Consider the following 12,268-nt stretch of genomic DNA (forward strand, 5'->3'; position numbering starts at 1 on the left):
TGTGTTTCACTCCTGTTACCTTCCTTCTTCTCCAGTTTTCCTGCAGGAGATTAGATCCTGTCTTCTTTCTGAAGAAAATTTTCTGAAAAGAATTGAGACAATAAATCATAGGAAGTTAATTTTTTTAAGATGGTTTATTTTTTTAATATGGTTAATTTTTCTCCTAACACAGCATTACTCTGGTTTATTTTCATTGTGCACTGGTTAGTGCCAATCTGAATTGCAAAGTGGAGAAATAATGTTTTTTAAGACTGAGCAGCAGCATTGTTTGACTTATATCTGCCTCAGGTCCCTCCTCCGTCACACCCGGTTAGGGTCTCGCAAATATGTAAAGATCCATTTAAAATTTCTCCTCTGCTACAGCCTTTAAAGCAGCAGCACTCTTTTCATTCCTAGGTAAACCCTAGGACTGTAGCAGCTTTAGGCAATGCTGCTGGCTGTATCCAGGAGCTCCCTGGCGTCTACCCTTAAGTCACAGACACCTAAGTAGGCAAAGCATGTGCTTCAGGTTGTGAATGGATACAAAACAAAACTTTATATGTCTACAAAAAAAACCCACTCCATTATTTTATATCTTATTGCAAGAGTAAACTCAGTTATGACTTCACACGGAGCCAAAGCAAAAAAAAAAAGTTAGGAGCTTGGCTGCTAAGCCTCTCCTTAGCACATCTTGTTCCTTAATAGTATTCCTTTTGGAAAGATCTGATTAATAAAGTGGACTTCAACTCTTATTACTGTGTTCATCTCTCTACTGCATCATGAGATATATCACTTGCTGATTAGTTGATAGGAATGAGGCAAGCTCCAGCCCTCTGTTGATCCAACCGAGGTTCCAAGGGTGCCTTTTCCCACAGTTGTAATGGCATGCAGGAGTTCTGCACTGTAACTGTCCTGTAATGTTCCCTGGGTGATCTTTTATCCATTGTATTGACTTGTGGTTCAGCTCCAACAAACACTGAGCAGCCTCACTGTCCTCTCAGGAGGTCCATGATTCTTAGGACTGGGTACTCAGTACACCTCCTGTACTTCCCTTTTATCTCTGTAGGTAATTCACCAGTCTCACTCTTTCCACATGAGTGTCTCCTCTGGATCTGGAAGTTGTGGGCCTACTCAGGGTTTTATTTTTTCTGAAAAAACACATCAGTAATAATTACAGCTAACTAGTTGCTTTCAATTGTGATCAATCAAGGTTGGCAATACATTCTTTATGTGTTCTTGTTACGTATTAGCAATGTGTGTCACAATATTGCTTGAGAGTCCCAAATGAGACCAACGCCCATTGTGATAAACTCCCTGCATATACACAACAAAATAAACGTCCTTGCTTCTGTAACTCACTATCTCTACAAACAAAAAGCTAGGAAATGYAGTGGTCTGGGGCTGTCATCCCCTAGGTCAGGGGAAGGTCAAGGGGACAAAGCAAGACCTTCTCCTCAAGATTATGCTACTTACTCTGTTTATCTCATTGGCCAAATCCTCACCAGTCTGATCTCATCCAAGACCACTGTAAAAGGGAAGAAAAGGATACAGGAAGACCTCACAAATACCTCAGACAGACCTCATACAAATGACCAGGTCTCAAACTACTCCCATGCAGTACGTCCTGCTGCACTCACTTTTTTTTTTCACTAATGGCTTTTCCATTACATGTATCAGTAGGGCAAAAGCCCAGTCTTTAAAGCTCATTAGATATCAGTGGATTTCAAGTGTTCCAAGAGCACCAGGACTGTAACATTTAGGGAGCATAGGATCTGGGATTACTGATTTTCTCAGATTTAAAGTTACTTCTTTAATCATATCGATTTATGTGAAATATTGCMCAGTCCATAAAAATACTGTTTGGTTTGGGTCACATCTGATAAGCTTCCCTTCTTCCTGGGRAAGAGAAGAAAAGCAAGGGGCATTTCCATGCATACTGTGAACACAGAGGCTCCCATCATCATATTATTTTAAAATACTCTTTATACCTGAATTTAACCTGATAATCTTACATTTCTGATGCCTTTTTTTTCCTGCCTTTTTTTCCTTTACTTAATCACTCCATTGTGTCATTTAGAGCTAATTTTGTTAAATATTGATATATACCTTGTAATGCATTCAGCAAATGAGATCCTAGATACAGAATAGCAATGCTGACAAGAAACTTCATATTTTTTACTCTATCAGGTAAACTTCATTTAATACCCTAATGCAAATGCAGCTGAACCCAAGACTGGACCTGAGATGGCAGCTTTAGGACAGTGATTTTTACTGCATCATTTGCTTTCATAAAATGGTGTCCAGAGGTATTCTGCTAAGGACTGCAGGACTGAACAAATAGTCTGTTCTGCATGAGAAAGAGGAGCTGTCCGATTTAAGGTGGAGTGCAGAGCAACTGCCTTTCTTCCCTCTCCTATTTTCCCTCACAATAGCAAAGGATCTGTGGAGATACTTGACTGGGCACAGTCTTGGGCAAATAATTCTAGGTGATATGGCTTGAGCATGAAGCTTTAGCCAGATTATCTTAGGAGATCCCTGCCATTGCAAACAGTTTGGGATTGCTTTAAAATTGAAAATATTTTTTTCCATACCCTTCATATGCTTTTTCTCAGGGTTGTCTCCTGACCCAYTCCAGTTGCAGCAATGACGATGTTAAACCAAGCTGGGACTCTGTCAGCTCCTTCAGAAGGAGGAATCRAAGCTGAGAGTCATAGGCTTGTGTCTGCAAAGTCACTGCCCATTATTCAATAAATTTCAAGTGCATCGTCAGTCTAATTGGACAGATGAGGGTGTATGTGCTCACAAGCTGTCTAATGCCATAGCTRCCATCTGACAAACAATTTGTGAACCATACTTCAACTACTAGATTCTGGGAAGGATTAGTTAAGGAGAAAAAAAAAAGTAACATTCAACAGGAAACAGACTTCTCATTGTGCCCCTTCATTGTATATTCTCCATGTTCCCTTTTCTGCTCAGTGGCGCAGGCCAGTTTGGGACACTCTAAATTGTCAAGAGCAGCAAGGGGTTACCCAGAGTGTGCTTTGTTTGGCAATACAGACGGCTTTTTTTGTTAACTGACTTGAACCCATTGTTTGTGCACTGCCCCCACCCCAAACCTCTCTCCTGCCCTCACCACCCTTATCCCCAGCCCAGCTCACCCTCCGCAGATCCCCTTACTTTGGGTTCATGAAGTACAAATTAGCATAATCAGATTATCTGCATAGGGTTGTTCAGCACAGAGCTGAAAAGGAAGAAAAGAAAAAGTGGCTGACAAAGAAGCCCTGAGGAGGGCAGAGCGGGTGGCATTGCTGCTGTGCTGTGGTGCTGAAAACTTGCACCTGCATAGCAAGCAGATCCTCTTCTCACTAAGGACTCTTAGATGGTATTAAAGCGTAGGAATTAATTTCGGGGAGGGTTAGGAGACTGAAAGGATGACAGAAGAGCTGGGATGGAGAGGGGAGGGGAGGGGACGGTTCTGTTAATTTAACTATCTGGTCTGGGAAATGTATGGTTTGCTGACAGAGAAAAACAGTTTGATTTCTATTCATCACRGAGAGGAGATCAACTTGGTAATCTGGCCTATCAAGATAAGACTTCCAGAATCTCTGCAGGAGACTGATAAGAAAAGTAGTAGGAAAAGAAAGCCAACTGTCTARGGGCAGGGTATGTGTCGGAGGCAGRGGATTGGTTTCTGGGCATTTTCTCTGGTGGACTTGGCTTGCTAAGAGTAGGAAACAATCTGCTTGATTGCCTTAGTGCCTGCCCTAGTTCTCTTCTTTCTGCCCTTGCTGGGAGATGAACATTCCCAGAGGACTCAAGACTCAAATCTGTTGCCACGGGTTTTAAAAGCACCTAGGGACTCTATATGCATGTGTATTCAGGAACATGAGTGTAAATGACTTRAAGGAGGTACCTGTTTTTAAAAATATCATCAGGCTGCTTTTACACTACCAGCTCTTCCAGCTGAATTGTCTGACCAGTCACCCTCGTCTTTCTGATGTATCTTAAAAGCATGTGTGGACAGAGATTCCAAGAGAAACACCCCAAAAAGCAGTCATGGCAACCCTAAAATGTTTTAAGYTGAGCCCTTGAGATCAAGAGCCTGACAGCCCCTGCCCTAGACTTTTTCAGTACTTCAGAGAATCAGGATAAAAAGAAACATAAATGTCAGGGTAAGTCAAGCTTTGAGGCAATATTTATGACAAACTCCTGCCTAACTTGAACCTGCAGTTTTCAAGAAGTATTGTCTATTTGTCTGTTTGATTTATCTTAACAGCACCACACAGAGAACTGCTGGAAATATTTAACTGATGAACTTGTGATAAATAGCAGAGAAATGTTTGGGGTTTTTTACTATTATTTAGCAGTATTTTCACTTCTTTGAACTTAGAAATTGTTCTTCAACAACTTACATCTGTATTGTTGAGGGAAATAGAAAACAATTGATAATCAGAAACAAATCAATGTATATCTGAACTGGTTCAGCAGCCTGTACAAACACTGGGAAGTATTTGAAATTAATAGGAACCACTGTATCTGAATTACCTAAGTGAGAGTGTGACTTACTTGTTAAGTGTAAGAGATGTTACTCTGTTTTCTGCAGCTGACATGCACAGGAGATTTAGGGAAGTCATCTACCCCTCTAAAACAAGTGTAGTCTCCATCCAGATTATTTCAGGCATGGCTAATTAATCTTCTATGCTTTCACTTGTTTTCATTTTTCTCACTTGAATTATTCATTAGTCTGAAAGAATAATTTTGATTATAAAGGCAAAAGTTGTGGGTTCTGGCTTGCATCAAACTTCAAGATTCGGATTTCAAGGATTGAAAGGTGGATTTCAAGGAAATGATAAGGGTAATATAGATCAAGAGAAAATAGATAGATCTCAAGACAGACATGTCTGCTTTCTTTGTGTTTTCTATATCTGCTCAGCTATTCTATTCAAAATTGAAAGGTAACATTATGCTGCTGAAGAAACCTGCCATGACTTTCTCACTTCTAGACCTGAGAGCTGGGAAACACCCGTTTGCAATCCAAATGTCTGTGCAGAAATGTGGCCTTTGAGACTGGGCCATCCTGTGCCAAGCACAGTGGCTGGGCATGTTCACTAGCTGCTCTACTGTGCCTGAAAATTTAGGAAAAATGTTTGCAGCATAGCTCAGGAGRAAGAGCCAGAGTGGGCAGCTCCCTTCAGTTTTGAGTTATTTCAGTTCCCTTTCAAGTGGTGGAAATGTTTCCCACCCAAGCAGGCTGTGCCAGCACCGAGTGCTCTTGGCAAGTCTGATCTGCCAAGCTCACTCTCTCTGTAGGGAACTCTCAACTGGCTTCTGASTTTTTGCCATTCAATCCCACAGAGATCACTGCAAAACCTCTCAGCAGGGTGAGATTCTTCCTTCTGAAATACCTTTTAACCTACAGGCAGTAAAACATTACAGGTCATGGTCAGATGGCCTGAGATCCTGTGGCTAACAAGGTCTAATAGCCTCCACTCCAGGTGCTTTTATGCATTTCAGTTTCCTCTTGAGAGTTTAGGTCTTTCCAGTAAATGAAAAGCTTTTTAAAGCTGGAGTTTAGTGTTGTGAAGTCTTGAGCTAAGGGAATCCATAGGTTATGTTCTGGTTGGTTGTACATCAGTGTATCAGAACACAGCAATTCTGCTGTGATCTGAAGGCAGAGTTAATATTGTCTGCTCTTGGCCTTTCTCAGTTGCAGGACTGAGCACTGCTGCCTGCCAGGGTTTGCCAAATACAGTCACCAAGAGAAAATCAATGCTGATCAATGTCTACAGACATGGTTGGTAGCAGAATGCCTCCCTGGAGACCTTGCTGACTGCAGGCTGTCAACCTTTAGCTTTTCATTAAGGTTTTAGGCTACCTAAGAGTTTGTCTTTCAAGGTGCAGAGTGAGGAATTTCAAAGAAGGTGAGGGACYTACCCCAGCTCTGAGATGCTGTGCCCCCAGTCATCTGCAGAAAGGTGGATGCATGAGAAACCTCTCCTGCCCTGTGCTTGTGAATACCTCTCTGCATTGCTTGCCTGCATAGAAGTCGGAGACTTCATCTGAATCACAGTGCAGTCCATGCTGAGTTCCAGTGGAGTCTCACTGACTTTTTCCTGCCCTTCATCCTGAGCCTCTTCAATGCTGTTTTGTGACATTGACACTCAGCAGGGCAGAGGTACCCACCTAAAGGTTGGCTGTTCTTTGCCTCCCTTTCTGGTTCTCAGTGCTGAGGGGTCTCTTCTCCAAAAAAGGTTTATCAGGGGTCCTCTCTTGTGCTCTGCTGGGTTTGCAATCCAAGGTGGTGAAACAAGCTGTGGAGGGATGAGATGTGTATTTATGTGCACATATGGGAAGAGTGAGAATACAATAGGATGAGATTCTGTTCCTTACAGAGAATAATTGGACCAACTCAYAGTGCAAAGAAAATGCTGCCTGTGGCTTTCAGAGAGAACAGTAGAGAATAAATTCAGCCAGTTATTGGTAATGTCCAGGCAACAGGGCAATCCTTACCTTCTGTAACTCAAGTACTTTTTTAAGCTGCTTCTTCCACCCACCTTCTCCTCTCTGATTCTCTCAGCACCTGCTGTATTAAAAATACAATTACACCCTTGAAAAGTGCCGGATTTAGACTCTGTCACTGTGCTGATGGCCTTTAGATTTAAGACTGTCTCCCAAGTGACCCCTGCCCCACAGGTCAGTAGTTAAGTCACCCATTCTCTCTACCTCCTTTCATCACCCAGCCTTCAAAGAACAAAAGTCAGATCTACCCTGCTTACACTGCTTTAGCCATGGTCACTGCATATCATTCCCCAGCAGCAAAGAAATTTGAGGGAGCTGGTTATATACTGGGAGTTGCTAAATGGTTCATGAATCATACACCTGTGAAACACATTGGTGCTGCATCTTTCAGTTCTCGCTCAGAGCATGGTGCTAGGGTGGATCTGAGTTTTCTAAAACAGCTCTGCTTTGCTGTTCAATGTGGCTGTCCCCTGAATCCTGCGCATCCCCCTCTGTGGTGCTCATTACACCCTCCTCCCCACTGATTTAGATAGGCTGGAGCAAACAAGGCTGCCGAGTACAAACCTCACCACAAAGTCTTCCTCAGCATGGGCAATACTCCAGAAACCACTAGGCACCATAGAGATGTGCATAGCCCGGTGCCAGGCACAGAGTGTTCACATCCACCAGGATTTGAATCCAACAGAATCTCAGGCCAAAAACCAGACTGTAGACCTGCCCTTCCTCTGATCACAGGCTGGCCATCACTGGGATTCATGCAGGCTACAGCATCCTTGCAAGATACATTTGCAACTTATTTCTTTCCTCATCCAGCCCAAATATCCAACTTCAATTACATTCCATGGCCACAATGGGGATACTGAGAAAGTGGTCATGATGGGCATGATGGAGACAGCAGCCTGCATACTTGTTCCTGGTTGCTCTTAGGAACAGCATACAGTGACATTGCTCMTGTCTTAGGCTCTGTGACAGCTCAAAACAGCAGAACTCGTTTTCTGCCTTTGGACAAAGTAATCCTCATTTGAACTGAAATGTGGAGCAGTATTCTTCCACTGATCCTGTTAGAAATTCCAAGTAAAGGAGYGTTTCACTGAGATTTCTGCATCACAAATCACGGGAGAGCACCGCACACCCTCTGTGCAGGTGAGGAGTACCATGGATTGGACTGAGCCATGACTCTTTTAACTTTTCAGCACTTCTTTTTGTACCGGGAGGTACCAAATGAGCTTATAGAAAATGTCACCTTAGCTGGTCTTCCTTGCAATATTGACAGCCATAGCCTCATGAAAAAAACCACCAAAAAACAAACAAAAAAAAAAAATTACAAAAGTTAAAAAAATGCTGTTCACACAACTCYATTCAGCACTGCTAGTTACAGCTAGCAGGAGACAGTAGGATTCTTAAGACTGGGGATATTTTTGTCACTTGTACTAAGGTTTTGCCACTGCAACAAAACATCTGAGACATTTTCAGCCAAGTCAAATTACTTGGTACATCCCCATGGCAAAGGTCCCATTATCTCACAGCACTGTGTTGGCATGGCTGTACCCTGGCCTCTTCCAGAGGAGGGATTGCCATATGATCCTCAGCATACAAACTAATTGGGCATTACCTGCTGTAAGCAGAGGGCTCTCTGTAAGGTGATATTGCCTTGTAAATAAATACATACTGTCATCACATATAAATACATTTTGAATTTTACATTTAGAGAAGTTTACAAACAGAGAGATTAATTTCTTAAATCATTTATTTGGAATATATTACGTGTTAAATAACATCATATAACACAAAATGTCATCAGTTGCACTGTGTTTGTTCATGATCACACAGATAAGAAATCCCCAAAACACAAAGAGGAAACTTGACCAAAAAAAAGAAGTCTTTGGTAGATCAATCTAGTGAAGTACTTGCTGAATGTGACAGTAGGGAGTCTCTAAACTGAAAGGAGATCAAAGGAAGCAGTGATATGAACCAAAGCAATGACAAAAAGGGAAGGTTTTTAGCATAGAAAATACTACAAGCAAGTTATGTTACAAAATTGCCAGGTTTCCTTTCCCCTTTCCAGTATGACAGCTGCTCACAAGATGTTTTTCCTTGCCTTGGTGATGTGTGTTTCCTAGGATAGCAAGTGACTGATAGACCAAACAGCACCACCAYGCCTTAGCGGTAAGTGCTCTGATTTGCTTGGACTAATTTGTCCTGCTGCAACTCCAGCAAGCCAGCAGAAAGCCAGGAGGTGGACATGGCTCATTGCCTTTGAGGCACTGTGCAGAAGAGGCTGCGATGCTGTTTAGTCATGTTAAGGTGAGCAGAGGTGGAGACAAACGAACCGTGCAAAGGACTCCCGGTGTCTTTCCACTCAGCTGTTCCCCAGGGCAGTCTTGACAGCTCAGGAACCCAGGGATAAGCAAACTGACTGTTGGCAGTGTTCAGAAACAAAACCAAATCAACATGAATCCTTTCATCTTTTWATTTTTTTTCTTTCTTTTGGTCAAATTCTGTCCGCTGGCATGCCTATACCTTACAGCACCAGTGCTGGATAAGGTGAGCTGTGTTCTTGTCAGACCTTGACTTTTGTCAATGCTGATGACAGCTCAATGTCCCCATAGCAGGAGCCAGCCCTGGCTTCTTTGGTGCACCTGGTGCTTGGTGAGGCTTTGAAAGGCAGCTCAGCTTCAGGTGCCAAATCCCCTCATGCAGAAGGGCCGTACATGCCACATACACAAGCCCTAGTTCTGCTTTCTGAAAGCACCTCTTTGTCTCACGAGCAAACAGAAACAGCCCAGGGACATGCCTAGGCCTACGGGAGCTATGTTTCTTCACCAGTCGTGAACAATTGTCTTTTCTAAGCCTTAATACGTACCTTGGTCTATGTGGAAATCAAGACAGCTTGTGTCAGTGGGAGCAGGATCTCACCAGAAAGCTCTGCTGCTTAAACCTGATGTCATTTTCTCTGCTGCTCTGGGCTGCTCGTAACTCAGGTTGTGAACAGGTTGTAACTCAGCCAGGAAATTAAATTGGATTTTTTTGTGGGCCACAACAACCCACAGTGGCCACACTCATTTCATTCCGCTTATCACCTGAACACCTACAGCATGGTGGTTGGTGTTCTTCCTACAGGGAAATGACTCACAAATGGAAGATATTCACACCAATTTCTTTGTGGTTGTTCCACTGGCTCATTTGGCRTTGTATACAGGTGGAAGAACTTCAGCTAGAGCAGGTGAAAGCAGGGAGTTTAAGGGCAGTCAGYGGGTGAGCAGGCATAACCTTAGACATAGCCTTATCCACAAAGGTTTTCACTGAGGCCTTTGTCCCRGGACCTCCTCCCAAAGCAGGAACCTCCCCCCACTGCCACAGCCCCTGCACATCAAAGGCATTGAGCCACCAACCTATCTGATGGGCTTTTAAGGCAGCTGGGGCATAATGAGCATCTTCCTTCATATGCACACTGTCACTGCTGTGGAGGAGATTTACTGTTGCTGTTGAACCCACCGTTGAACCCACTGAAACTCCATGACTTTTYCATGACTTTGTATTTTGTCATTTTAAATTGGTAGTTTTTGCTTTAACCTAACATTTAGTTTTGTTTAATGTGTTTTGCTCTAACACAAGGGATCCTCTGGTATGATGAAGGAAGCTGTAGCCAGGTTCAAGGGCTAGGAGTTACATTAGAAAAAAAAAAAGGAATCAAGCTAGAAATAAGATTCACAAGTTCAAGAGTGAGTGCAATTAACCCCTGGAACAAGTGATGGAGGACTTGTTAAATAGCACATCTCTCAAAATCTTTCACTATGGAGGCCAGATATCTGTCGTGTACAAATTTTGTGGGTCTGTCATAATTCTTCATCTCAATAGAGTTTCCTTGAGACAGCAGGGGAAAATAATCTCTTTGCCTGTCAGAAACACTGAATGAATTTCTATGCCCTGATTTATGGAGGAGATCCAAGCAAAAGACTCTTCTGGCTTGGACTCTGCCATGACCAGCAACAAGTCCTTCCAAGCTCCCAGAGACCACAAGTTCTCCTTCTGGACTTCCAGACTTTTTGCAGGACCAAGAATTTCCTTCCTATCAAATAAAAAGGCATACCAAATAAAATAGTAATAAATATAAATAAATAATCACAATACACAGAAGAGCAACCCACAAATTCTGCCAGGAGAGAGGGACTATCACACTAACACCAAGACTGCACATCTCACATCTCCCTGTCTGCTAGGGAGATGATGCCTCTGACCAACACTCTACTATGTTGCTGCTCATGCCAGGACAGGAAACACCACAGTTTTCAATCAGGGCCAGCTCTTCCATGCCCTGCAAGTGTGGGGCTTGCTGGAAGAATCCCAGGATGCTGCCCCGAGCTGCTGCAGCTGTTTGCTGCAGGCCTGGCTCTCCCAGCACCTTGACGAGGAAGTTGATGTATCTCATGGCCAAGCGGAGCGTCTCGTTCTTGCTCAGTTTTTTGTCTGGTGGGTGCGTGGGAATGAGTTTCCTCAGCTTGGCAAAGGCGCTGTTGACATTTTGCTGCCTCCACCTCTCCCTGGTGTTGGTGAAGATCTTCCTTGTCATTCTTAAGGTGCTGCAAAGCAAAGGAGATGGTGAGTGAATGCTGGATACCCCTGTCTTTCACACAGGCTGCTTTTTTAGGGGCACTGTAACCTCTAGGCGAGTGGCAAGCACTTGGTGATGGCGCCAGGCTTCTGATTTTTACCCTCTGTGGCTGATGCTTTTGTCCGGCATGTCTTTCACAGACTCGTCCTAAGGTCACGAAAAGTATTGGAGATGCAACCAGATGCCAGAATTCAGTAAAGACATCACAAAGGAGAAAGAGTTTAATTTCCTCACTCAACCATTTGGTAATGCTGAAGCCCAGCTTCTCCAGGCCCCTCAGAGTTCCCCTGCAAYAGAATTCCCATCAGACAGTGCATGTGTCATCCCACCAGGGTTCATTAGCACCATGCAGGCACTTTTATGGGGAAAGGTAGGCAAGACCCAGTGCAGAACACATTCACGCTTTCCCAGCCTCATTTCGCACCTTCCTGGAGTCTGCTCCCAGCTGACCCAAGCTTGGTGATTCGTGGCTGAAACAAAACCAGTTGGGCCTTCCCCATGGGCCTGCAGTGAGCAGCCCCCACAAAGTAGCCAGCACCACAGACGTATGTGACTGTGGTTATTCCAGGAGGATTCTCCAGGGAGGCACCAGTGTGGTCCCTGCCCAGCCYACACAGGCTGCTCACTGCTGGTGTCAGAACTTTTCAGCCTGACTTCTGCTTTGGCCTCTGAGAGATGCCAAGACTAAGGCACAAGTGCACAAGTGCATGAGGGAAAATGTGATTCCTGCTGGCATCCCAGACAAAACGTCTCCCTAGGTGTTCCCTGTCCASTCTGCCTCTCACAGCCAAGCAAAGTGAGCCCAGGGCCCAGACCAGACCTGGCAACATAACAGTACAGAGCAACAGGTGCACTGTGATTTTGAATGCCTTTTATCAGAAAGATTGCCAAAAGTTCTTTGTGTTGCCCTAACCCTTCTCCCACCACCACGGGAAAGTGCCTTCCCTTCTCTCCCACAGCTCTGGAGGACACACTGCCTCCTCCATTGCTGAAGCAGCTCTTTATGCCAATGGCATGGAGGCAGTTGGAACAGTGAAAAGCTCTGCACAGCCAAGAGACTAAAGGACAAATGTTCCCAATTACCCTCTTATGCAGGTGAAAACCTCCACTTTTCATACTCATTGGCAAACCCTTCCTTACAGCAGTCCTGTAATGGGG

At 43.9% G+C, this 12,268-nt stretch overlaps 1 protein-coding gene across 1 annotated transcript; it reads right to left on the bottom strand.

Moving 5' to 3' along the window:
- Positions 1-10,688: 10,688 nt before the first annotated feature.
- Positions 10,689-11,068, bottom strand: TAL2 (TAL bHLH transcription factor 2). Its single transcript, XM_057376787.1, has one exon. The coding sequence runs from the start codon at positions 11,066-11,068 to the stop codon at positions 10,715-10,717; it is 354 nt and encodes a 117-aa protein (XP_057232770.1). The 3' UTR covers positions 10,689-10,714.
- Between the last annotated feature and the right edge of the window lie 1,200 nt (positions 11,069-12,268).

Source organism: Malurus melanocephalus, unplaced genomic scaffold (assembly GCF_030028575.1).
Source record: "Malurus melanocephalus ecotype Western Australia unplaced genomic scaffold, MMel_1.1 scaffold_291, whole genome shotgun sequence".
NCBI classification, from domain to species: Eukaryota; Metazoa; Chordata; class Aves; order Passeriformes; family Maluridae; genus Malurus; species Malurus melanocephalus.